Source organism: Acomys russatus, chromosome 16 (assembly GCF_903995435.1).
Source record: "Acomys russatus chromosome 16, mAcoRus1.1, whole genome shotgun sequence".
Taxonomy (NCBI): domain Eukaryota; kingdom Metazoa; phylum Chordata; class Mammalia; order Rodentia; family Muridae; genus Acomys; species Acomys russatus.
The window spans coordinates 26556195-26579269 of record NC_067152.1 but is presented as its reverse complement, the minus strand read 5'-3'; the positions used below and the strand labels follow the sequence as shown (position 1 = coordinate 26579269).

General features: G+C 49.4%; 2 protein-coding genes across 2 annotated transcripts in view; both read left to right on the top strand.

Annotated features, from left to right (window-relative positions):
- The window catches only part of LOC127200383 (keratin, type I cytoskeletal 17), a 142425-nt gene that overhangs the window by 39643 nt on the left and 79707 nt on the right, over positions 1–23075 (top strand). The window lies entirely within an intron of this gene.
- Positions 7074–21601, top strand: LOC127200172 (keratin, type I cytoskeletal 9-like). The gene is made up of 10 exons (XM_051158288.1): positions 7074–7679; positions 8717–8799; positions 8950–9106; positions 9324–9485; positions 10150–10275; positions 10391–10614; positions 10939–11750; positions 20814–21232; positions 21298–21433; positions 21525–21601. The coding sequence occupies exons 1-10, from the start codon at positions 7074–7076 to the stop codon at positions 21599–21601; spliced, it is 2802 nt and encodes a 933-aa protein (XP_051014245.1).

The window sequence follows — 23075 nt, the reverse complement described above, 5'->3', positions numbered from 1 at the left end:
TGCCTTTACTACATAGTGCTGATGGAAAAATGAGCTTGTGGAGCCAACGAGTTTAGTACCAAGTTTGGTGTATAACCCTTTGTCTGTGGTAGCTCAATATGAGGCATTATTATAAAAAGGAATGGAGTGTTGCTAATGTCCCTTGTCCAAGCTACATGGCAGGAAAGTCATGACTGGTCTATGACTTTGAAATTCTGGAGTCACTTTCAACCAGAGCCGTGGCATCCTGCAAGGCTGAGCTGGGGTGAACCTTATCAGAGGGAGTCTTAGGGATCCTTAGGGAGGAGAAAAGTTGAGAGAACTGCCTGAGGCATGGGAAGGGATGGTTTTCAGGCCCTTGAGAGGTGGGAACCATGTAGGAAGGGGCTTCACGAGGCTTGCGTGGAGGTTGAACCCCAGATATCAGGTTATCCATCAGAGCAATAAGCTTCCTGTCAAGTGACATAGAACATAGGGGGTGATTCACATTTGAGGGGGTTGTATAGAGAGCAAAACACTGCTACACTCATGAGAATGGTATGGATTGCTTGTGGGTCTCCGGTCATCGCCCTACCTGTGACATTTGAGTTTGTCTCCCGAAGGAAGCTGCTTTACAGGAATATGGGCATATGAGTTCCCTAGGCTCTAGTGTGGTAGGGAACATGCTCTGTCCTTGCTTGGGTGGCGGCCACTGCTGTTAGGAAGGAATACAGGGAAACGGCAGACATGCTTGAGGCCATTTGCCTATAAGTAAGCTCAGAACTGGGGAGTGGGGAAAAAATTAAGCAGTGGGCTTGGATTCCAGGGCCTCCAGGAACAAAGGGCAGACATCACAGCAGTTCTGGGGTCTCATATGGATACCTTCCTCTTCTGATTTTCACCATTACATTCAGTGGGAAAGGTAGAGGCAACAACTGACGTCTACTGATGACTAGTTCTCTTATTCACAGAGTTAAAAGGCTACAGCACCCACTGGAGTCCTGGGCTCTGCCCCCACCATCTAAACAGACCAGAAAAGTGACTCGATAGCACCGCTTAGTGGAAGCAAGAGAGGTTGCTTCTCAGAGTCCTGGGGCTAGCCAGATGAGGGCTGTGGCTTCACAGCCCTTGAAAGTAATTTGGGAGGAGCTACTTTCTCCACTTACTCAGAATGGGGTTGTGCTAGCTAGGTGGATGGAGAGCATCACTCCTATCTCCTCCTCTGAGGGAGACCATCGTGCTCCAAGTCATACAGTTTGGACCTTGCTACAACTAGCTTTCCGGTTCCTTGAAGGAGGGGCTATGTGTCCTCAACAGAATCCACTTGACCCTAGGTCTTGATCTTAGGAAGGATCTTCCACACTAGAAGGATGAGCTAATAATAAGTAAAATAATTGACGTCCAAGTCCTCCAGAGCTCCAAAAGGAAGGGCAGAAGCATGCCCGTTGTCACCAAGACTCAGGATAATGTTTATGGTGTGCTGGGGCTCAACCCAGCTAATCTAAGCCTCACATGAAGTAGTAATCGCGTTTACCTTCCAAAATATATTCCTTGATGAAGCTTGTAGCCCTTTGTCCATGCTCGGTATCTGACTTGTGATCACTTTTCTCTTTCCACATCAAGACAATTGGTCCATCTCTCAGAGTGTTTCCATCTATCCTTCTGTCATGATTACTCTTGCTCACCCCTCACTCAGGTGGTAGCTCTCCAGTGACTGCTCCAGATCCCTCAGACAAATAACATTTACTTCACTATTGACTTCTGGGGGAGTCTGATTTGTCCTACAGATGTTCAAGGTGATGGGGGTTGATTTTTATTGGTATGTGTGTGTGTGTGTGTGTGTGTGTGTGTGTGTGTGTGTGTGTGTGTTACGTGTGTTCACACGGATATGCACATGTGTGTGTGGAGGTAAACTTGTATTTGCATAGATGTGTAGGCCAGAAGCCAAGCACTCCACTTATGAAACATCTCTCAAGTCTCACCCATTTGGCTAGACTGCCTATGAATCTCCTTGCCTCTGCTTCCCCAGCAGAGGGAATACAGATGTCCACTGCCAGACTTAGCTTTTTGCATGGGAACTGAGCTCAGGTTCTTATGATTTCTGGGCAGATACTTTATGGACTGGGACTTGTGCACCATTTTATCCTCAGCCCTAAGAGCATTGTGTAGGACACAGTACTGACTCAAGGAAAGACACACCTAACACTTACCATGAGGAGGCTGGTTTGAGGGTGAGGGGAAGCAATATTCCTTAAAAAGATGGAAGACTCAGGGCACCTTGGTTTGGTGGGGTTTGGCTAGGTGGGGCGGTGATAAGTGACAAAGGAGAGTCGCCGTTGAAAGTACATGTAGGCACATCCAGCTGTGCACCAATCCAAATGCCCGCCTGCAGAGGTGGCTCCTGAACGGGTGGGCCCACGAGCCAGGAGAGAAGCCATGAGTCATGTTTGTGTTTCTTCGGCCAGCATCCATCCTCATAATGACTCAGGACCTTCTGGCCCCACCTGAGCTCAAGGACACACAGTGCTGGCGAGAAAGCTGTGGCAGAAGGGTTGGCTGGCTGGGTACAGGCAAGCAGGAGGCTTCTATAGCTAGAGCCTTGTCTCCTCTTTAGTCCCCAAATCCTTAGTAGGGACCACTTTCCCTGACACCTTGCAGGCAGAATTCACTCAGTGTTCCCCTTTCTGTCTCTCTGATTTTCAAAGCCCTTCTTTTCACCTCCATCTGTGCTCTGAGGGCTGGGACTGTACTTGGGAGACTAGTGTGGGGTCTAATTAACTAAAGCAAAGGGTAATAGTAAGCAAGAGGGTTGATTCCACGTCATCCAGGTGGTTCAACGAAAAGGAAAAAAAAAGCATATTAGTGCCACTCACAGTCAGGATAGTGTCCCAAGATGTGCTATAATTTTCCAACATTAACTGCAGTCTGGACATGGGCTACAGAGACAATTTGTTTTTACAAGGACCTGAGGGCAGGGTATCCTGAGTCACATGAGGTGTGTTCCTCACTCATTGCCAGGAGGAGTGGTAAGTAGGGCTCAGAGGGAAGACCCCTGAGCCCTGAGAGAGTAAAAGAAGGAGGTTTCTCATTCAGCCCAGCGTGGTAGGCTCCCTCACCTCTGGCAGTCCCTCTCCCATGGCAGGCAGAGCTGGAAGAAGGGAGAAGACGGTGCAAAACTGCAGTACCAATGCCTATCTGGCCCACAGGAGTTACCCAGCATGGTTGGCTCTTCCTTGGGTTGAAAGTAGATCCAGATGTGGAGAGGGGAAGAAGACCTGGGAGCAGAAAAGATAAGAAAGAAAGAAGGTGTGGGGAGAAGGGTAGGTGGGGAGGGAAGAGCGGGAACAGGAAGGAGAGTAGATAAGAGGAGGAGGGCGGAGGGGAGAGGGGACCTACACACGGGGCAGCTGGGCTTTCATCCTGGGATCCCTTCATTTTGCACTGTATTTAGGTTCCCGGCAACTGTGCAGGTGAGGACTTCCTATGGGGAATCTGACGTCAAGGCCTCAAGGATAGGAAGAGTGAGACAGTCTCACCTCACTGGCACACTACTCTTGTCTCCACTGCACTGTCCCAGGAGGTTTAGTGAGGAGGCCTCTACCTCAGTGGTAGAGGCACTGGAAACACATACAGAGATGCCCTGGATACAGAGGAAATATGTGTGCCTGATTTGAACTCAGACGGGAGAGGATGCTTAGAGGGATCCCTGGATCCATGCAGAGAGGTCTAAAGAGGTGAACCTCAGGGAAAAGCAAGCAGATGCCTGTAATCCCAGAGCTATGAGGTGCGAAGCAGGAGAACCATGAACTGAAGAGCAGCCACAGCAGGTAGACTCCACAACAAGCCGAACGCAAACCACGCCAACCCTGGTTGAGCTACAGCCAAGTGAAACCAAGGCTAGCATTTGCTAAAAGTCAAGGTCATGCAAGTGGCTCCTCTCCCTGAAGCTGCCCACCCCAACCTGCCCTAACCTATCTTCCACCTAGCTCCAGCCCTGGGACTTGGGATTACCATCGGTCCCAGAGTACTGATATCAGTATGTCTTTGGCAAGGCTGGGAGAAAGAACATCAGAGTGCCTCTGGGCCTCAGAGCACATTGAAGCAGGTCTTGGGTGTTTTCATTGGAGCCTGGTGGCAATGTGGGTAGAGATTTAGAACCATCACAAAGGGAGGACGGTACTCAGAATCCCCACTAGCCTTGGTCTAAGAGTGTCCTGTGTGTTAGGCTTGTGAAGATGCTGTTGACACCCTGTTCCACCTACTCAGCTGTCTATTTCCATTAGCATGTTCTGGACCACCCATTTAAATATTTATTTCATTCATCTTCATAAACTAACCCACCTTCCATTTCAACAAGCATATTTGTAGAGGAGCTCTTATATTACTACAGAAAAAAGAAAAAATGAGAATCGATTGTCATTCACAGAATGCGACGAGGCAGACATGTCTGACTAGATGCTGTTGCTTCCTGCAGGTTCTGAACTCATGATAGGCTTGGTTTGATGGGCTAGGATGATTGACAGGGTCGGAGGCTGTTAAGGGGACTGTAGTGTTGATTGAGGTTTCTTTCCTCAAGAATGAGGAGACTGGGAAACAGAAAGGAAATGCTATTTTTACCATGTGAGCAGTGTTATTGCTGTTGTGGTTCTTGTTGTTTTTTTGACATGGTCTTGCTATGTTCTCAGGCTGGTTTCCTTGTAACTTTACTGCCCCAGCTCCTGGACTGTCCTACTACTGTTACTAAACATAGTCTCCAGGCTTCGCCCAGGAGCATCTCTCATATGCTACTCCTTTAAAAAACTTACCATCTAGAGACCCTTTTCCAGATCCTTGTACCCTCCAGCCACACCTCCAAGGCCCCAGGCCTTTGTCTACTCTTGTGGCCTCTCTTCCTATCTTCAGTTCCCTTCCAGCCCTGGGCATCTGTCTGGCAGGGCTAGTTCTTTCTCTTTCATTTGGATCTTACTTGGAGCAGGCATGGGGTCTGGGTGCTAAAGCACGTGCTAAATGAACAGGAACAGGCTTAGAGGAGCTCCTGGTGAGATGGGGGGGTGCAGGGGGTGGAGGAGCCCTTGCTGAAGTGGGGTGGTGCTGCTGGTGGTAGAGGCCATAAGACAAAAGGTAAGAGCTCAAAACAGGACAAAAGAAGAGTGAGAATTCAGGAGAGGAACGCTCAGGAAGAGGACGCCACACAGGTTTGTCAACAGCGAGCAGAATGTTGCCCAAATAGAGACGATAGGAAAGGACGTTTCAGTGAGAGGGACCTGGCGAAGTTTGAGGGTTGTTTAGGAAATGTTACATGATTTGATAGGCAGTGTGCCGATCAGGGAGCAGCAGGGCAAAGATTAGGGACCAGCCTTGCACACCAGGAGTGTGGAGCTTGTCTTAAGAGTGCAAAGAAGTCAGAGGAGAGATGTAGTTTAGAAGGGTCATCTTAGAAAGTTGATGGGGTTGATGAGATGGCTCAGTGGAGAAAGGCACTTGCAGCACAAATCTGGAGACCTGAGTTCAATCCTCAGGACCTGAGTGAACAACCTTCCCTGTAAGGTCACCTCCTGTCTTTACTTGTGCACTGAGGCAGGGGCACCCCCATCACGAACAGGCATGTGCATTACTTAACTCATGGCTTACAAATTTAAAAACAAGGTCAAGAGGCCTGGGAGGGCCAAGGAGAGCTATTAGACACTGACATCTCAGGGCCAAGGGAGGGCAGAGGTATGGGGCACTTAAGAAGTTGAATGACCAGCAGCAGGCTATCTCTCTTGAGCCTTTCCCATGCCTCCTCTCCTAGCATGAGCAAACTGTGTTTTGGAGGAGAGAACATAGGCAAAGTGTGGGAAAGCAAGTCATCACATGGCCAGGGAAGCACAGAGTCTAGATTGGACCCAGGTGATCTGGCAGCAGAGCCCATGGCCTCTTTACCACTCTCTTTTGGCACTGGTGACCAGAATAAGTGTTGGAATTTACCAGTAGCAAGTGTAAGTCACACCATGGTACCCTGACACCCCCAGGGCTGAGTGTAAGACAGGTGCTCAGCCAAGGGGAACTCTATACTCACTGCAGGACTCTGAAAAAGAATCAGGACAGAGATTGGGCAGATGGCCCAGTGGGTAAGGGGCTTGCCATGCAAGCACAAGGGCCTGAGTCTGATTCCCTGTGGCTTGTTGGCCAGGTGGGCTTGATGAATCAGTGGGCTCCAGGATTAGTGAGAGATCCTACCTCCAAAAATAAGGAGAAGAGTGACAAAGAAAGTACACACATGTATAACACACACACAAACACACACACACATACACACACTCAGACAAGGTTGACAGGCCCATTATGTGCCTGCTGTAGTCATCCCACAGCAGCAGGGCTGTACTTAGTGGGTTGGGTTTCCTCTCATAGTTTTCCCGTGTGAATGTAACATGCTGCTCTGGAACCCCGGAGGACGCACAGCGGTGTACCTATCTTCATCTTTTGACCATAGCACTGTCTCAGCAAACTGGCATGCCCTGAGAGCAGTAGCCCTGTCTCTCCCACCACTCTAAAGGATGCTGACAGATGGGGAATTCACCAGGGCAGGTGCTGGATTTCACCTTCTCCTGGCAGTTCCCTGTGGGCAGTGGCTGCACTTTTCCTAGCCTGCACAGTAACTTCCATTCTGGGTTCTCAGCTCAGCCCACGGTGACCACCAGGGTGAGTTCAGAGAGTGATAATCAACCATGAGGGAGTTTTGATCTTAGATATACTGAGAGGGCTGGGTCGTCTCAGGCCCTGCCAAGGTCAAGCAGACACCAGACTGTAGGATATAGGTCACCTCCCTGAGCAGCAGGGCTGATTTATAGTGCCCTTGACAGCCTAATATCTTCAAATTACCCCACACAATGGAGAGAGGCTGGGCTGCTGACGGGCAGTCACTGAGGGACGCAGAGCCTGGGGCTTCCCTGCTGCTCCCAAATCCTAGACCTTCTCTGAGTCTATTAGGGGTGGGGGGGAGCTGGCATAGAATGAGGGCACACCCAGGCGTGCCACTTTCATCAGGGGGCTATAAGTAGGCAGTTCGAGGGACGGCTCAGTACCCAGCAACCCTGAGACTGTGTCCTGCCTACAGACTCCTGGCAGGCAGCATCATGAGTTGCAAACAGATCTCCTCATCTTTCTGGAGCAGCAGCTGCGGAGGAGGAGGGGGAAGTGGGGGTAGCATGAGGTCCTCCTTCAGTCGCTCCTCCCAGGCTGGTGGAGGAGGGGGCCGCTTTCGCTCTCCCAGTGGATTTGGTGGGGGTGGCTTTTCGGCCTGTGGCAGTGGAGGTGGTGGCAGTTTTGGCTCTAGCTACAGTGGAGGATATGGAGGGGGTTTTAGTTCACGGAGTTCTGGCGGTAGATTCCGTGGAGGTTCTGGAAGTGGCTTTGGTGGTGGCTCTGGAAGTGGTTTTGGTGGTGGCTCTGGAAGTGGCTTTGGTGGTGGCTCTGGAAGTGGTTTTGGTGGTGGCTCTGGAAGTGGCTTTGGTGGAGGCTCTGGAGGTGGTGAAGGTGGCATTCTGACTACCAATGAGAAGACTGTCATGCAGAATCTCAACTCCCGTCTGGCCTCCTATATGGATAAAGTACAGCAACTGGAGGGAGACAACACCTCCCTGGAGAGGCAGATCCAGGAATGGTATTCAAAGAAGGGGCCCAGAATCTTCCAGAAGGACTACTCCCCTTACTACAATACTATTGAAGACTTGAAGGGCAGGGTATGCACGAGAGTCTCTCTCTCTCTCTCTCTCTCTCTCTCTCTCTCTCTCTCTCTCTCTCTCTCCTCCCTCTTCACTCTCTTTCTCAACCTGTTTTACAAAAAGGTAAAACACTAGAGTCCAAGCAAAGCCATACCAGAGAATTAAAAAAACAAACAAACCACACTTTCATTAGAAACACACTTATACTTGGTTTCTGAGGTCTTAGGGGCTTGGGCTTGGATTTGAACTTTGATATTTAATTTTGAGTTTGGGCAGAGCGGGGAGGAAGTCTGAGCTAACACTAACAACACTAGGGCCCAACTGGAGCTTTCTTTTGACCTGGTTTCAAGTCAGTCTTATCCTTCTTTTCCCATTTCTCTTGGGCTCAGAGGGTACTTAGGACTTAGATGTGAAGTTTGGTTGGTCAAGTCATAGAGAGGACTTCTGGTTGTGAGGGTGATTCCATCATCCATCCATCCATCCATCCATCCATCATCCATCCATCTGCCTAGTGGGTGACTACCTTCTGCGTTGCACTGAGCAGCCACAGCGATATCCGACACTAATGGAGTCCACAGTTGCTTTCCTTACTGTTCTCACTCATTGCTCCTGATTTTACTTTGCATTTCTGAATGCAGTGTTTCTCCAACTGCAGATTTCTTCCATCCATTTACTCACATGCATCACAGCCATCCTTCAGGACCTAGTTCAATTGTCATCTCCTTCCCAATGTCATTCCTGGTTTCCCAGGCTAGCCAAAGCCATCTTTCCTTTCCATGACTCCTTTGAGATCATTCAGACCTTGCAGCCAATGGTGGGCTCTTGGGATTTGTCCTACACCCTACCCTGTCTTTGAAGTAGACTTTCAAATATTTGCTGAATGAATGAAGGCTTGGTGGGTGCCATGCAACATACAAGCTGATGGAAAACTGCTCTTGCTTCTTGAGCACATTGGACGGGCTTATCCCTTCTGCTGGCTATGTCTGGTCTTCCCACTTCCCTGAAGTTGATCCTATCAAGAGACCATGGCTGATTTCTGCCATCTTCTCTTTCAGATTGAGGATCTCACGGTGACCAACAACAAAATGCTCCTGGACATAGACAATACTCGCATGACTGTAGACGACTTCAGGGTTAAGTGAGTCGTGTTCCCTTCTTTCTCCCTACACCATTGTAATCTGCCCTGAGAGAGCCCCAGCTTCCCCACACCGGCGATTTTCAGAGCTCTGGAGGTCCCAGTAGGATTGGGTGCCCTCTTGATCCTTCTCTACCCATGGCTGGCCTGCAGGTTTGAGATGGAGCAGACCCTGCGTCAAGGGGTGGAAGCTGATTCTAATGGCCTGAAAAAGGTGTTGGATGTTCTCAAGATGGAGAAAACGGATAAAGAGATGGAGCTTGATAATCTGTCGGACGAGATAAAGGCCCTGAAGAAGAACCACCGGGAGGTAGGTAACTGCTGCTGTGGCCTAATTGGAGGAACAGAAGGGCAGAGATAGCAGGGGACACTCTCAGCTCCTTACAGGGTGGCCTGCAGTGGCAGCTGCACTTTGATTTCTCTCAATGGTGTTCCTCTCTTACACTTCGAGAGGACTTGTGAGAGAGCATTAAAAGCTGCCAGGAAGGGTCCCACTTCTAACCTCATGCCCTCTTCCTCCTTGTCAGGAGATGAGCCAGCTCACGGGCCAGAACGATGGAGACGTTAACGTGGAGATAAATGTTGCTCCTAGCACAGACCTCACCCAGGCCCTCAATGACATGCGTGAGGAGTATGAAAAGGCCATTTCCAAGAACCGCCAGGACATTGAGCAATACTATGAGTCCAAGGTGAGCAGAGTGGGTGACTTGCTCAGTCTTCTCACCCTCCTTTCAGCATCCTTCTACTTCCTTTCCCCTGTGTCATCCCTTCATCCTTCTTCCTCTTCATCTCTTGGCCTAGCTCTATTTATCCTCCGATCCTCCGATAGATGCCATGCACCCTTCTTCATTTGTCACACAGAAAGAAACACAGCTGTGGTGCTAGTTATAGGCAAAGCCCTAATGTCCCAGAGAAGAGCCCAATACAATTGTGATCCTTGAGAAGCTCTTAGTTTATTAGTGTCTGTTGTTCAGAGCATGCTTAACTCACTATAATCCCATGTAAGACTCTAGGAGAGACATACAGATCTCCTGCAGTACACTGGGTTTCATGCCTGCTCCCTTCCTCTCCTGTCTTCAAAGCTTGGAAGGGAGCCTGATAGAGAAAGGGTTGCCATTCTGCATGTATGCAAGGAAATAAGACTAGAACAGGGCTTTGGGGACATAGCATAAAGGGCATTGAAACGTTGCTGAAACGGACTGGACAACCTGACTGGTGGAACTCCTGAGTAGCTTCTCCTTGACATGGTCACTGCCTTGCTTTTAAAGGCAAAGATCCTTTAGTGCGTGATGCATAGCCCTTCCTACAGATGTCCTTGCTGCACCTGTTCGTAACTGAGCCTTTGGTTTGCAGATGACCCAGATTGAACAAGAAGTGACAAATAACGGTGAAGAGATGGAGAGAAATATGAAGGAAGTATCCCAGCTGCAGCACAACATCCAGGAGCTGAACATCGAGCTGCAGACTCAGCTTAGCACGGTTGGTAGTCCTGCTCCAGATTCGCTGCCATCGCTGGGCTCAGGAGGGCTTTATAGCATCTTCAGGAGGGGCAAGGAGTGGAACACCCCTCCTGAAGTCTCCTCTTCCTCCCTAGAAATCAGCCCTGGAGAAGGCTTTGGAAGACACAAAGAACCGCTACTGTGGCCAGCTGCAGCAGATCCAGGGGCAGATATGTGAGGTGGAGGCCCAGCTTGCTGAGGTCCGGGCAGAAATCGAGTGCCAGAGCCAGGAATACAGCATTCTACTCAGCGTCAAGACACGGCTAGAGAAGGAGATTCAGACCTACCGCAATCTCCTTGAAGGCGGCCAGCAAGACTTGTAGGTCTTTAGGAGCCTGTAGGTTCTACACAGTAGAATCTTGTAGGAGTCCCCTTAGGCTTCTGACACCATACCTAGCTTTCTGAATAGAAGCAGCTAGAAAAGGTCTTATTTTCAAAGATCTGATGGGTTGAGGACTTCATCCATATATGCATTTGGTGGGAATACTTGGGGCATTTGATCTTGGAAATGAGAATGATACCAATGGGAGAAAGGGGACACCTTCTGCCCCAGAGAGAGCTGCGATGTCTCAATTCATACTTTCGTCTTAATTCTGTCCATGTTCATTCTTGTGTATGTATCAGTGTTTTCCTTTGTCCTCAGTGAATCGTCTGGAGCTGGACAAATTGGCTTTGGAAGTGGCAAAGGAAGACAAGGAGGAAGTGGAGGCAGCTATGGTGGAGGAAGTGAGGGCAGCTATGGCAGAGGAAGTGGAGGAGGCTATGGTGGGGGAAGTGGAGGTAGCTATGGTGGAGGAAGTGGAGGTAGCTATGGTGGAGGAAGTGGTGGCAGCCATCGAGGGGGAAGTGGGGGCAGCCATGGAGGAGGAAGTGGAGGCAGCCATGGAGGAGGAAGTGGAGGCAGCCATGGAGGAGGAAGTGGAGGCAGCCATGGTGGAAAAAGTGGAGGTAGCTACGGAGGAGGAAGCAGTTCTGGGGGAGGAAGTGGAGGAAGCTATGGTGGAGGAGGAAGCAGTTCTGGGGGAGGAAGTGGAGGAAGCTATGGTGGAGGAGGAAGCAGTTCTGGGGGAGGAAGTGGAGGGAGCTATGGTGGAGGTAGTGGATCCAGGGGAGGAAGTGGAGGTGGCCAAAGTAGAGGAGGTGGCTCTAAGGGAAGTAGTGGAGGCAGCTATGGTGGAGGAAGTAGCTCAGGAGGAGGAAGTGGGGGCAGCTATGGTGGAGGGAGTAGCTCAGGAGGAGGAAGTGGGGGCAGCTATGGTGGAGGAAGTAGCTCAGGAGGAGGAAGTGGGGGCAGTTATGGTGGAGGAAGTGGTTCAGGAGGAGGAAGTGGGGGCAGCTATGGTGGAGGAAGTGGTTCAGGAGGAGGAAGTGGAGGCAGCTATGGCGGAGGAAATAGAAGGCCATCTCAGTCCCAGTCCTCCTCAAAATCTGTCGAGTGCGATGATGAGTCACAAGGTAAAGAATTACTGAATTCACGGTCTTCTGCGTACTAGGCTGCTGTTCTTTTTCGTGTATCTTTGGACTTCTTTGGGAGACTGCACAGAAATGGGTTAAGAAAAGTCTCTAGTGAAGCAGCATAGACCCACACTTGGATCTGAACTGACCATTGGATGAAATTGAATCTGCATGTGGTCTGAGTCTCAGTAGTTAGAGGAGATGGCTTGAAAACTGTGCATTGTCATGTTCATTTCTATTGCTGCCTATAGCTAGGCTTTAACACGAGGTTCGGAAGGAATAAATTATCCTCTCATAGCCATGTGATTTCCAAAGGATAGCCTCAGCACTGTGAGGCTCCATGGCCAGTGCCTTCAATCATCATTAGGTTGGGAGGCCTGGAGCAGTGACAACACAGGGGAACAGAGATTCAGAGGTCTTAGTGGTCAGTTAGTGCAGCCAGTGCCGGGTACAACCGTAGAAGGGAGTATATTACTGGTGCCAGCATCTGCCTCTAAGAAGGACTCATGCCCCTAGGGTAGTCTCTAGGTCATGAAATAGTGCAGTAAACATTAAATATCTGGGTGGAGAGATGCTCAGTAGCTAAGGGCACTTGTTGCTTTTGTAGAGGACCTCTGTTCAATTACCAGTACCCATGGTGATTTGCAATCACCCATAGCTCCAGTTCCAGGGGATCCAATGCCCTTTATCTGATGTCTGAGAGCACCAGGCAGACATACACTACACATCCATCCATCCATCCATCCATCCATCCATCCATCCATCCACCCACACATACATACATACATACATACACAGACTCAAAAATACCCATGTAAATAAATAAATAAATAAATAGTAAATAAAGCCATTGCTCTTTAAGCTAGGATTTCACCTTAAAAAATTCACTATGGAGTTATAGTACATGGCTGCCTAACAACACTGCAATGTACAGCTCAGAGAATCCTTCTAGTGCCAGGGAACTGTCTGTTTACAAAGTATCAAATGCGTTTTTGCTCTGAGGGACGGATGTGAATCTAGCAGTGAAGTTGGGGTTCTCTTTCTGAGTAGCCAAAGCATTCACTGGCAAGGCTGTGGGATGGTGAAGGGTCTGGTCCGTGGGCTCTCCATCCCTGCGGTTGTTGTGGGAGAGGTTGGGAATTGGATGGGGCCACAGGCTGTGTGATTTCAGCCCTTCCACCTCAGGGCTCTCCAGCTCTTTGGGATCCAGGTTTCTTACATACTTGTTTCTTCACCTTTCGTCAAATCTCCACCTAAAGTCTCTCTTCCTCCTGCTCTCTCCTTTCCACTCCCCCTTTCACCCACACAGGCCACCAGATGCGATACTAGAGCCTTCGTCAACTTTTCCCACCCAGCCCCAGCTGAGATGGCCCCCGGGGGGCCGAAGCGACACAAAGCATGCTTCCTGCACCCTGACATCAAGACTAGCTGGCAACAAGCCAGGGTACCCACCCGTTTGGAACTGGATGGAGTTGGCTTTGTGCCTCTGGACATCTATTGGCTGTGCTCCTTGCTGGGGAGGCTTCAGGGCTGGGGAGAGCTTGATTCTCCCGTGTGTCCTGGGGGCGACTCCATTCCCTTCCCTCTCCTGATTTCCCAATAAAGCCCTCCTATTGCAAATTTAACTTGGATTCTGACGTGCTTTGTCCCCTGAGAAGAAGTAGCATGATGTTTCATCTCGGTTGTGAACTTGATTGGGCTGAGAATCTCCTGGGAGACAGGGATGCTTGTTCGGGTGTGTCTGTGAGTCAATCTCCAGGGATAATTAACTAAGGGGATGATGATGAGCCATGCTGAATATGGGTGACAACCTGTAAGCTGAGCCCATGGACCAAATAAAAAAGAGAGAGCTAGACAAGTAGCAAATGCAGTCTGTCTGTCTGTCTAGCTGCCACACCTTTGTGCCATCAATATGGGTACCATATGCCCCCTAGACCTGTCCCCCTTTTTGTGTTTTCTTTGTATTTACTAAAGATTCAATCATTATTTTTATTTGCTTATGTTTCTGTGTGTATGTGTGTGTGTGTTTGCGCGCACGCGCGTGCGCACGAGTTTGTTAAAGATTCAATAATTATTTTTATTTGCTTATGTGTGTGTGTTTGTGTGCACATGCGCGTGCATGTGAGTTTGTGTGTACCACATGCCTGCAGGTGCCTGTGGAGGCCAGTGGGTGTCAGATCCTCTGGAACTGGAATTAGAGGTGGGGGCCAGCTGCCCGATGTGGGTGCTCAGGACTGAATCAAGGCCAGCTGCAAGGGTCGTAAATGCCACTAACTGCTGAACCACTCCTGCAGCCCCCTCTTTTCCTGTCCCTCTTCTGGATTGAACATGCTTTGTTTATGCTCGTCAAGCACTCTACTGCTGAGCTACATGCTCAGCTCTCTGGAACCCAGGGAGGCCTTGAACTTGTGACCTTCCTGCTTCAGCCTGCTGAGTATTTGGGATTTACAGGCTCAGGGTGACTGACCTTAAGTTACAGGAAAAACAACAACAACAACAACAACCACCACCACCCCCAAACCTAGTGCGAATAGCGTCTCAGAGGTTCAGGGAGAACTCACTGACCTTATTTCTGAAAAGAGGTGTTAACTTTTCTGTCAGTTAATTTGTGTGAAGAATAAAAAACTTAACTGGGGGATGTGGGTTGGGTGGCTCATGCCTTTAATCCCAGCACTTGGGAAGCAGAGGTAGGCACAAGTGGATCTCTGTGAGTTAAAGGCTAGCCTGGAACACAATACAGAGTGAGTTCCAGGACAGCCAAGGCTACACACACACACACACACACACACACACACACACACACACACACACGTCTCAAAAAACCCAAACCAACCAACCAAACCAAACCAAACAAACCCCACAAATCAAACAAACTAAACAAACAATACCCCCCAAAACCCTAAAATGCTCACATTGAAGTGTTTTAAATTCTTTAAAAAATTATTTTATGTACGTTGATGTTCTGACTGCATATGTCTGTATAAGGGTGTTGGATCCCCTGGAACAGCAGTTAGAGACAGTTGTGGGTGCCGGGATCTGAAGGCCAGTCCTCTGGAAGAGCAGACAGTGCTCTTAACCACTGAGCCTTCTCTCCAGCCCCCAAGACCTTAAATTCTTAAGTGACCATCTTTTGAATTGTCATTTTGCAGTTGGAGACATAGGCGGAGCAGCTTTGCTTTCTCTGATGTGTGTACCTGTGGTCAACTGCCAGGCAGCCAGGTGGCTCTGTCTCTGGGGTAACCCGGGAGCCAGCTGGGGTGGTGAGGATGAATGCAAGATTCTCACCTCCCAGCCAGCTGGCTTGAGCCAATGTCTCAGTGCAGTTGGCGGCTACGCTATGTCCTTTGCAGCGCAGTGACTATGGTTTCATGGTGTTGGCCAAAGTAAATCACAATCTAGTCTAGATTTGAAAGCATGGGCAACAGACTCCTCTTGAGATACAGAGCTGAAAAGTCACATGATAAAATACACAAGTATATAGAGAGCAGTAATGGAGACCATTTTGGGCAAGCAATGTGCTTAGAGGTCACATGTTTGTTTGTTTTTCATTGCTTTTTTTTTTTTGACACATGGTTTCTCCACATAGCCCTGGCTATCCTGGAATTCTCTTTGTAGACGAGGCAGGCCTCAAACTCACATGGATCCACCTGTGGAGGTCAGGTGTGAAACAAGAAAAAAATATAGGGTGAGGCTTGTGCAATGGAAGAGCTCACAGAGAGTGAGACATAGGCCTAAACAAGGTTGTCCAAGGAAGAGCGAAGACCATCCCACAAGGATCTCCAAGGACTCTGACTGGGCCTCACAGTCAAAACTCCTTCACAAGCTGAGAGCAGCCCTCCCTTTTAGGCAATTCTTCAGACACTGTGGCTGCATATCAAGACACTTGTGATGGGCCTGGATTTTTTTTTAAATTTATTTATCTTTATTTTATGTGCGTTGGTGTTTTGTCTGTATGTCTGTGTGAGGGTGTCAGATCTTTGAGTTACAGACAGTTGTGAGCTGCCGTATGGGTGCAGGGATTTGAACCCGGGTCCGGAAGAGCAGTCGGTAGGTACCCCCAACCCAAAGGCTTTTGGGTTGAAGCCCATGCTCAGATAACCTCCCTGTTGGGAGATGTGGAAACTCTAGCGGGTGGGGTAACTAGAAGAAATCTAGGGCATCGACTGCATGTCTTTGAAGGAGTATTGGTACCTGATATCTCCTCTCTCTCTCTCTCTCTCTCTCTCTCTCTCTCTCTCTCTCTCTCTCTTTCTCCCTCTCTTTGCTTTCTGACCACTTTTGTGTAGCAGTTTCCTCCACTTTGCTCTTTTCATAGTTTACTGCCTCCATGCCCAAGGGCCCAGGGCCAAGCTGCTAGAGACTAAAACCACAGAAACAAAGCAAATCTTTTCCTCTATGAAGTTGTCTCAGGTCCTTCATCACAGTGATGGGAATTAACATACGTCTTGAAGCTTGAATGTATGACTAGACTTTAAAAAACACGTGTTCATGTGTATGTGTGGACATATGAATTTGAGTGTGCACGTGGTGGCCTGAGGACAAGCTTGGATGTCATCCTTAGGAACAGAAGCCTCCTGCTTTGAGCCTGCCACTCACAGAGAAGCCCACAAGTCCCAGGATAGTGGAAGTGGAGGAAACCCCGAATGAAGGCCTGAGGGAATGTGTGTTGTTGAGATGGGCATGACCATGTCAATGACCCTAGTCTCAGACCTCCAGGGAGATGGCAACGTCTTTCGTCTCCCACTTTCCCCCAGGTGAGGCTCTGAGGAAAATGGAGAAGCCTTCTTTTCTGGCCCACACAAGCATGTTGATAGTGTTTCCAGAATATGTCTGTCATAGCGCTCTCTTCCCAGATACTCACAGCCTGCAGACTGCTCCCCTTCAGACAGTGCTCCCCCTGAGCTAAACCCCTCTTCTTGCTCCAATAGGTATACCAGAAACCCTGTCTCTGTTTTAATCTCTGTGTAGTGTGGTCGTTTGAATGAGAACGTCCCCCAAAGGCTCAGGTACTTGAACACTTGGTCCCCAGTTGATGGTGCTATCTAGGGGGTGGGGCTTATGGACTCTTCAGGAGGTGGAGCCTTGGTGAAGTAGGAGAATTCTTAGCCTGGCCCAGCTCCTGCTTTGCTTTCTCTGCTTCCTCTTTGCCACTGAAGGTGTGATCTCTCAGTCCTGATCCAGTCTCCCCTGCTCTTGTGGACTTTCCCTCTGGAACTTCACACCCAGACAAATGTCTTCCAGAGGCTGATTTTGGTCATGTCTTATCATAGCAACAGGAGGGAAGACTCACCCATTGTGGGTTGTGTTAGTCCATGGTCCTAGGGATCCTGGACTGTGTGAAAAGGGAACAGTGATGGTTTGAATAAGGATGGCCTTCCTGTAGGCTCAGGTAGTTGAATGCTTAGTCACAGGGAGTAGGTGTGGCCTTGTTGGAGGAAGTGTGTCACTGGGGGTGGGCTTTGAGCTCTCTCTCTCTCTCTCTCTCTCTCTCTCTCTCTCTCTCTCTCTCTCTCTCTGGTCTCTCTCTCCCTCTCTCTGCCTATGGATCGGGATGTAGCTCTCAGCTACTGCTCCAGGGCCTGCTGGCATGATGCCATGCTTCTCACCATGATGACAGATGATAATAGACTAGATCTCTGAAGCTGTAGGCAGGTCCCACTTAAATGCTTTCTTTTGTTAAGACTTGCCATGGTCCTGGTGTCTCTTCACAGCAATGGAACAGCGACTAGGACAGAAACCAAGCATCGGCTTGTGTTTGCTCCTCGGTTTCCTGATTTGACATGATGTGAAGAGCGAGTTTCAAGCTTCCATCGACTTCCCTGCTGGGATGGTTGTAGCCTGAACTGTGAACTAAGATGAGCCTTCTCTCCTCTATGCTTGAAAAGAAATCAAGACAGCCCATTTCTTTCCTACCCAAGCCCTGTCCTGCATAGGAAACACAGCAAAGGCATATACCGATGGTGGCATGCCTTTATCGCACAGAAGGAGAGCATGTGCAACTTGCCATAGCTGGATCAGATCACTGGGGGAGGGGTTAGTGAAGGGGACAGGGCAGTCACAGGCACAGAAGCTCAGAAATACCCGAGATCTTGGCATCTACGGATGGGGTGGAGAATGATGGTGTCTCTTGTATAAGGTGACATCTGGTATGCTTGAGTAGGGGGAATTTGGGGTCCTTCCGTAGTGCTCACCTTGGCTTTCTAAGAGTGCCCTGTGCTCTTTTCTATGTCTCACGTAGCATGGTTAGCATCCAGCTTGAACTCCGGATCCTTCTGTCTTCATCTCTAAAATGCTGGGATTTACAGGCCTGTGCAGCCACATCCAGCTGCCTATGTATTTTTCACAGCCAGAGTCTGGATCAGCGGTTCTTTACTGGTGGCTTGCAACCTCTTGCAAGGGTTGAACACCCTTTCACAGAGGTCATACATCAGATACCCTGCATATCGGATATTTACATCATGGCTCATAACTAGCAAAATCACAGTTAGGAAGTAGCAACAGAAATAAATTTATGGTTGGGGTGGTCACTGTGGAGCTGTATTAAAGGGTCACAGGGTTAGGAAGGCTGAGAACCATTGGTCCCGATGGTGTCTTTTAGGCTCTCCCTGTTGGGAATGAAGGAACAGGTTTCTGTATGAATTGTCACTCAACCTCCACATCTCCCTAGGTACTCAGAGCCCTCCTCTTCAGGATCACAAGGATTCTCTGGGAACAGCTTTATGTTAAATGGATGGAACCTCAGTTCCTGTTAGCTGAGCTACTAGAAGGTACTAGAAGGAAAACTCCATCCCAAAGGGACAAGCTACAACCAAAACTACTCAGGAAATAGATAACTATACCATGGCAAAAACACAATTACATAAGCACTCGACTGGAACCAACATCAAAATTAAGACTCTTAACAGTCACTGGTCATTAATATCTCTCAACATCAATGGTCTCAATTCTCCAACAAAAAGACAGACTAACTGAATGGGTACATAAACAAGATCCAACATTCTTCTGCATTCAAGAAACACATCTCACCCATAACGATAGGCATTACCTCAGGGTAAAAGGTTGGAAAAAAATATTCCAAGTAAATGGTCACAAGAAGCAAGCAGGCGTAGCCATTTTAATATCTAACAAAATAGACTTTCAACTAAAATTAATCAAAAGGGATGCAGAAGGACACTTCATACTCATCAAAGGTAAAGTCAACCAAGATGACATCACAATTCTGAACATCTATGCTCCCAATACAAGGGCACCCACATTTGTAAAAGATCTACTAATGAAGCTTAAACCACACATCAATCCCCATACAATAATAGTGGGAGACTTCAACACCCTACTCTCACTGAAGGATAGGTCATTGAAACAGAAACTAAGCCGAGAAAAAACATCGTTAACCGATGCCATGAATCAAATGGATCTAACAGATATCTATAGCACCTTTTACCCAAACAAGAAATATACCTTCTTCTCTGCACCCCATGGAACCTTCTCCAAAACTGATCACATCATAGGTCACAAAGCAAGCCTCAACAGATACAAGAGGATTGAAATAATACCTTGTATTCTATCGGATCACCATGGTCTTATGCTGCAATTCAACAACAACAGAAATAACAAACAAACCAACACATACGTGGAAACTAAACAACTCTCTGCTAAATGACACCTGGGTCAGGGAAGAAATAAAGAAAGAAATCAAGAAGTTCCTGAAATTCAATAATGAAGGAACAACATACCCAAATTTGTGGGATACATTGAAAGCAGTGCTAAGAGGAAAATTCATAGCACTAAGTGCCTTTAAAAAGAAATTGGGGCCGGGCATGGTGGCGCATGCCTTTAATCCCAGCACTCGGGAAGCAGAGGCAGGCGGATCGCTGTGAGTTCCAGGCCAGCCTGTGTTGGGAGCCAAGAGACCCCTGGCTGAACCGGACTCCAGCTGGCCTCAAGCCTACTGTTGAAAGAACTTATCAAACATCCTGCTTGGCCCTGAGAAGAGGAACATTCAGCATACCGTGACTTCTGAGAAACCACAGACATTCTGCCTGGCCCTGAGAAAAGGAACATTCAGCGTACCGTGACTTCTGAGGAAAGCCACCTATTTCCTCCCCCTCCCCACACATTACCCTGGGGTTCTTACCCCAGAAGATTCTGTACTTTCCCACTGCACTCCTTCCTACCCCCGCCCTCCCCGAACCACGCTTTAAATTCAAACACCTGCTTTCAGTAAACGACTCTTGACAAGTTATACTTCCTTGAGTCCTGCTTTCTCTCTCGCCGGTTCTTCATTCACAGGTCGCAACCCCCTTCAACCCCCCCCAAATAACTGGACCTGTGGGTCAGGTCAGGTGGTGCCCAACGTGGTTGTCGGAGTACAGGTCGCTCCCCGGAAAGATTAAGATTGCGATCGACCCTCGGACTTCATGGTTGTCGCCGCTCGCCCGGCCGCTTCAACTATTAGGTGAGTCATCTGTCCTACTTCTCAGATTGGGTAAGACATTGTCTAAAGAGGCTCAATTCATCAAGGGCCTCAAAGACGCCCTCAGAGAGAGAGTCATAAGGGTTAAAAAGAAACATTTGGTTAATTTTTCATTTTTGTCGATGACAAATGTCCCCTGTTCATTATTGACAGGCTGACCATCGATTCACACAAATGGCAGCGGGTTGGTCGTGAATTAAATGTTTTAATAAATAGGGATGTAAATGAGGTCCTTGGACACAATAGTTTTTCATACTGGGGGCTTATTCGAGACATAATTGAGACCTCCAATTCGGAGACTGGACACAAACAACTCCTTTCTGTTGCTGCATACTGTCTCAAGTCTTCCTTACCGCCTTCTTGTTCCTCCTCTCGTGCCTCTGGCCCTGCTTCTCCTTTCACTCTCATAGATATCCCTCCGGACTCTTCCCCTCAGGACCCCCCTGTCAAGCCATCTCCGGACCCTCCCCAGCTGCCGCCTCCTTCTTCTACGGCCCCTCGCTATCCTTCTCTCCTACCCGCCTATGACGACCCTCTCTCTTCTGTAGAACATGGCTGTTCTCCTTTCTGTGCCCCTGTCTTTCCTGCAGCCAAGAACCCTCCCTCTAACCCCCCTACCTCTCCCTCTGCTCCGCCCGTCATCCTCCTTGCCCAGAATGGTGACGACCCCCTAGATCCGGGGGACGCTGCGACCCTTGAGGAGGAAGCCGCCCGCTATCACTCCGAAGAGTGGCCTCCCTTGGCCCTCCCGACCCTTCCCTCTCCCCTCACTGCCTCTTTGCCTGCCGCGCCCTCTTTACCTTCCACTGCACTCACCGCTATGAAATCTCGCCTGACTCGACAGATTCAAGACCTTATGGAGGTCCTCCAACTTCAAAATCGCCTCTCTCGTCTCCCGTCCGCATCGCCTTCCCTGTCACACACTCCCAGATGGCGCCTGAGTCTGGCCGAGAGACTGCCTCAGCTCCCGCTCCTCCGTCTCAACCTTCCGCTTCCCGGTCCGCTGGCCGTCAGCCTGTCCCCCCTTCCACACCTTCTCAACTCCCCTCCTCTTCCACCTCTGCCTCACGACAGTCCACTCGCAGGGACCCTCCTCCCCTCATTGATCTCCATTCTGACTCCAAGGCGGAACAGTCCACCTCCGACCATAATCCAAATAGTGAAACTGAAAGTGACGCCGATGATCGGGCGCCCGCTCCTACTGTTTATCGTAAACTCCCTTTCATAAAATTAGAAAAGTTAAATACTGCGGTCAAAAATTATGGCCCAAATGCCCCCTTTACCCTCTCCTTGCTTGAGAGGCTCAGTCCGCCTCTGCCGCCATGGCCGCTTGGAGGGCGATCCCTACCCAGGGGTCCGTTCCCTCTCCCCTGACTAAGATTGTTCAGGGAGCTCAGGAGAGTTACAGCGACTTTGTAGCTCGCCTTCTTGAAGCCGCTGAAAGGTCTCTTGGCCCTGGCCAAAATGAAAATAAATTACTAAACCAACTTGCCTATGAAAATTCTAATTCTGCCTGCAAGGCTGTCCTCAGAGGAAAATACAAGGGTAAAGATCTTGATGAGATGGTTCAGCTCTGCCGAGAGGTAGATCCCTTTACTCATAAAGTTACCCAGGCTATCAACCTTGCTGTGGGAGCCGTAACGGGGGCCCCATCTAACAATCAGTCCTGCTTCCGCTGCGGACAGCTAGGTCACTTTGCCAAAAATTGCCCCCAATCTAAACCTTTATCTACTCCTCCTGCTGCTACTGACATGGGCTGCCCACCCCCCACAACGGTCTGCCCCCGCTGCCGCCGTGGCCGACATTGGGCTAACACCTGCCGCTCCAAAACCGATGTCTTAGGTAATACCCTTCCCCCTCATCTGGGAAACGGGTTGCGGGGCCAGCCCCGGGCCCCCCAGCCTGTCCAATTTTTGCCAGCCTCAGGGGTCAGCCAGCCCCAATCCAGCCCACTGTTGCCTCCCCCTCAGCCCCTGCCCCAAATGCCACAAACCTTTGCCGCGCCTCCCCCGGAAGCGCAGGATTGGACCTCTGTGCCTCTGCCTACACAATATTAAATCCTGATTCAGGCGTTCAAGTCATCTCCACAGGAGTCTTTGGGCCCCCGCCGCCTAAGACCTATTACTTAATCCTAGGGCGTGCCTCTGTGGCTCTTCAGGGCATTACCATTTTCCCTTCCCTTGTAGACAATGATTACACTGGGGAGATTAAAATCTTGGCCTCCTCCACGAGAGGGCCCCTCACCATCTGTCAGGGCCAACGTATTGCTCAGGCCCTACCTCTTCCCCTCGATACCTCTACGCCCTCATTGGGGACGCCCAAGGGGCCCTCTGCTCCCGGATCCTCTGACATTTATTGGGTCCAGAAGATTACCAGAGAACGCCCACACCTTAAACTTAAACTTAATGGCAAATACTTTAAAGGCATTCTCGATTCAGGAGCAGATTCCACTGTTTTATCTCAGGCCTCCTGGCCTTCCTCCTGGCCGTGCCAGCCCTCCCTAACCCACCTCCAGGGCATATGTGTGTCCACCAACACCCTCCAAAGTTCTCAGATTCTGACATGGGAGGATCCTGATGGCAATACGGACTGTATCCAGCCATTCATCGTCCCTGGCCTGCCTGTTAATCTTTGGGGACGAGATATATTAACCCAGATGGGGGTTTACCTTTTCAGCCCCTCTCCTACTGTGACACAACAAATGCTAGATCAGGGATTTCTCCCTGGTCAGGGCTTGGGCAAAAATAGTCAGGGATGCCCAATCCCTGTCCAGACCACTGCACTCCAGGCTGATAAGATTACTTGGAAAAATGACTCCCCTGTCTGGATCGACCAATGGCCCCTCCCCACCA

Excerpts from the sequence above, each read along its gene's own strand:
- LOC127200172 (XM_051158288.1), top strand. The coding sequence starts at position 7,074 with ATGAGTTGCAAACAGATCTCCTCATCTTTCTGGAGCAGCAGCTGCGGA. Across the intron at positions 10,615-10,938 it reads GAAGGCGGCCAGCAAGACTT|TGAATCGTCTGGAGCTGGAC; the intron begins GTAGGTCTTTAG and ends CTTTGTCCTCAG. Across the intron at positions 21,233-21,297 it reads CGCTTCCCGGTCCGCTGGCC|TCCACTCGCAGGGACCCTCC; the intron begins GTCAGCCTGTCC and ends GCCTCACGACAG.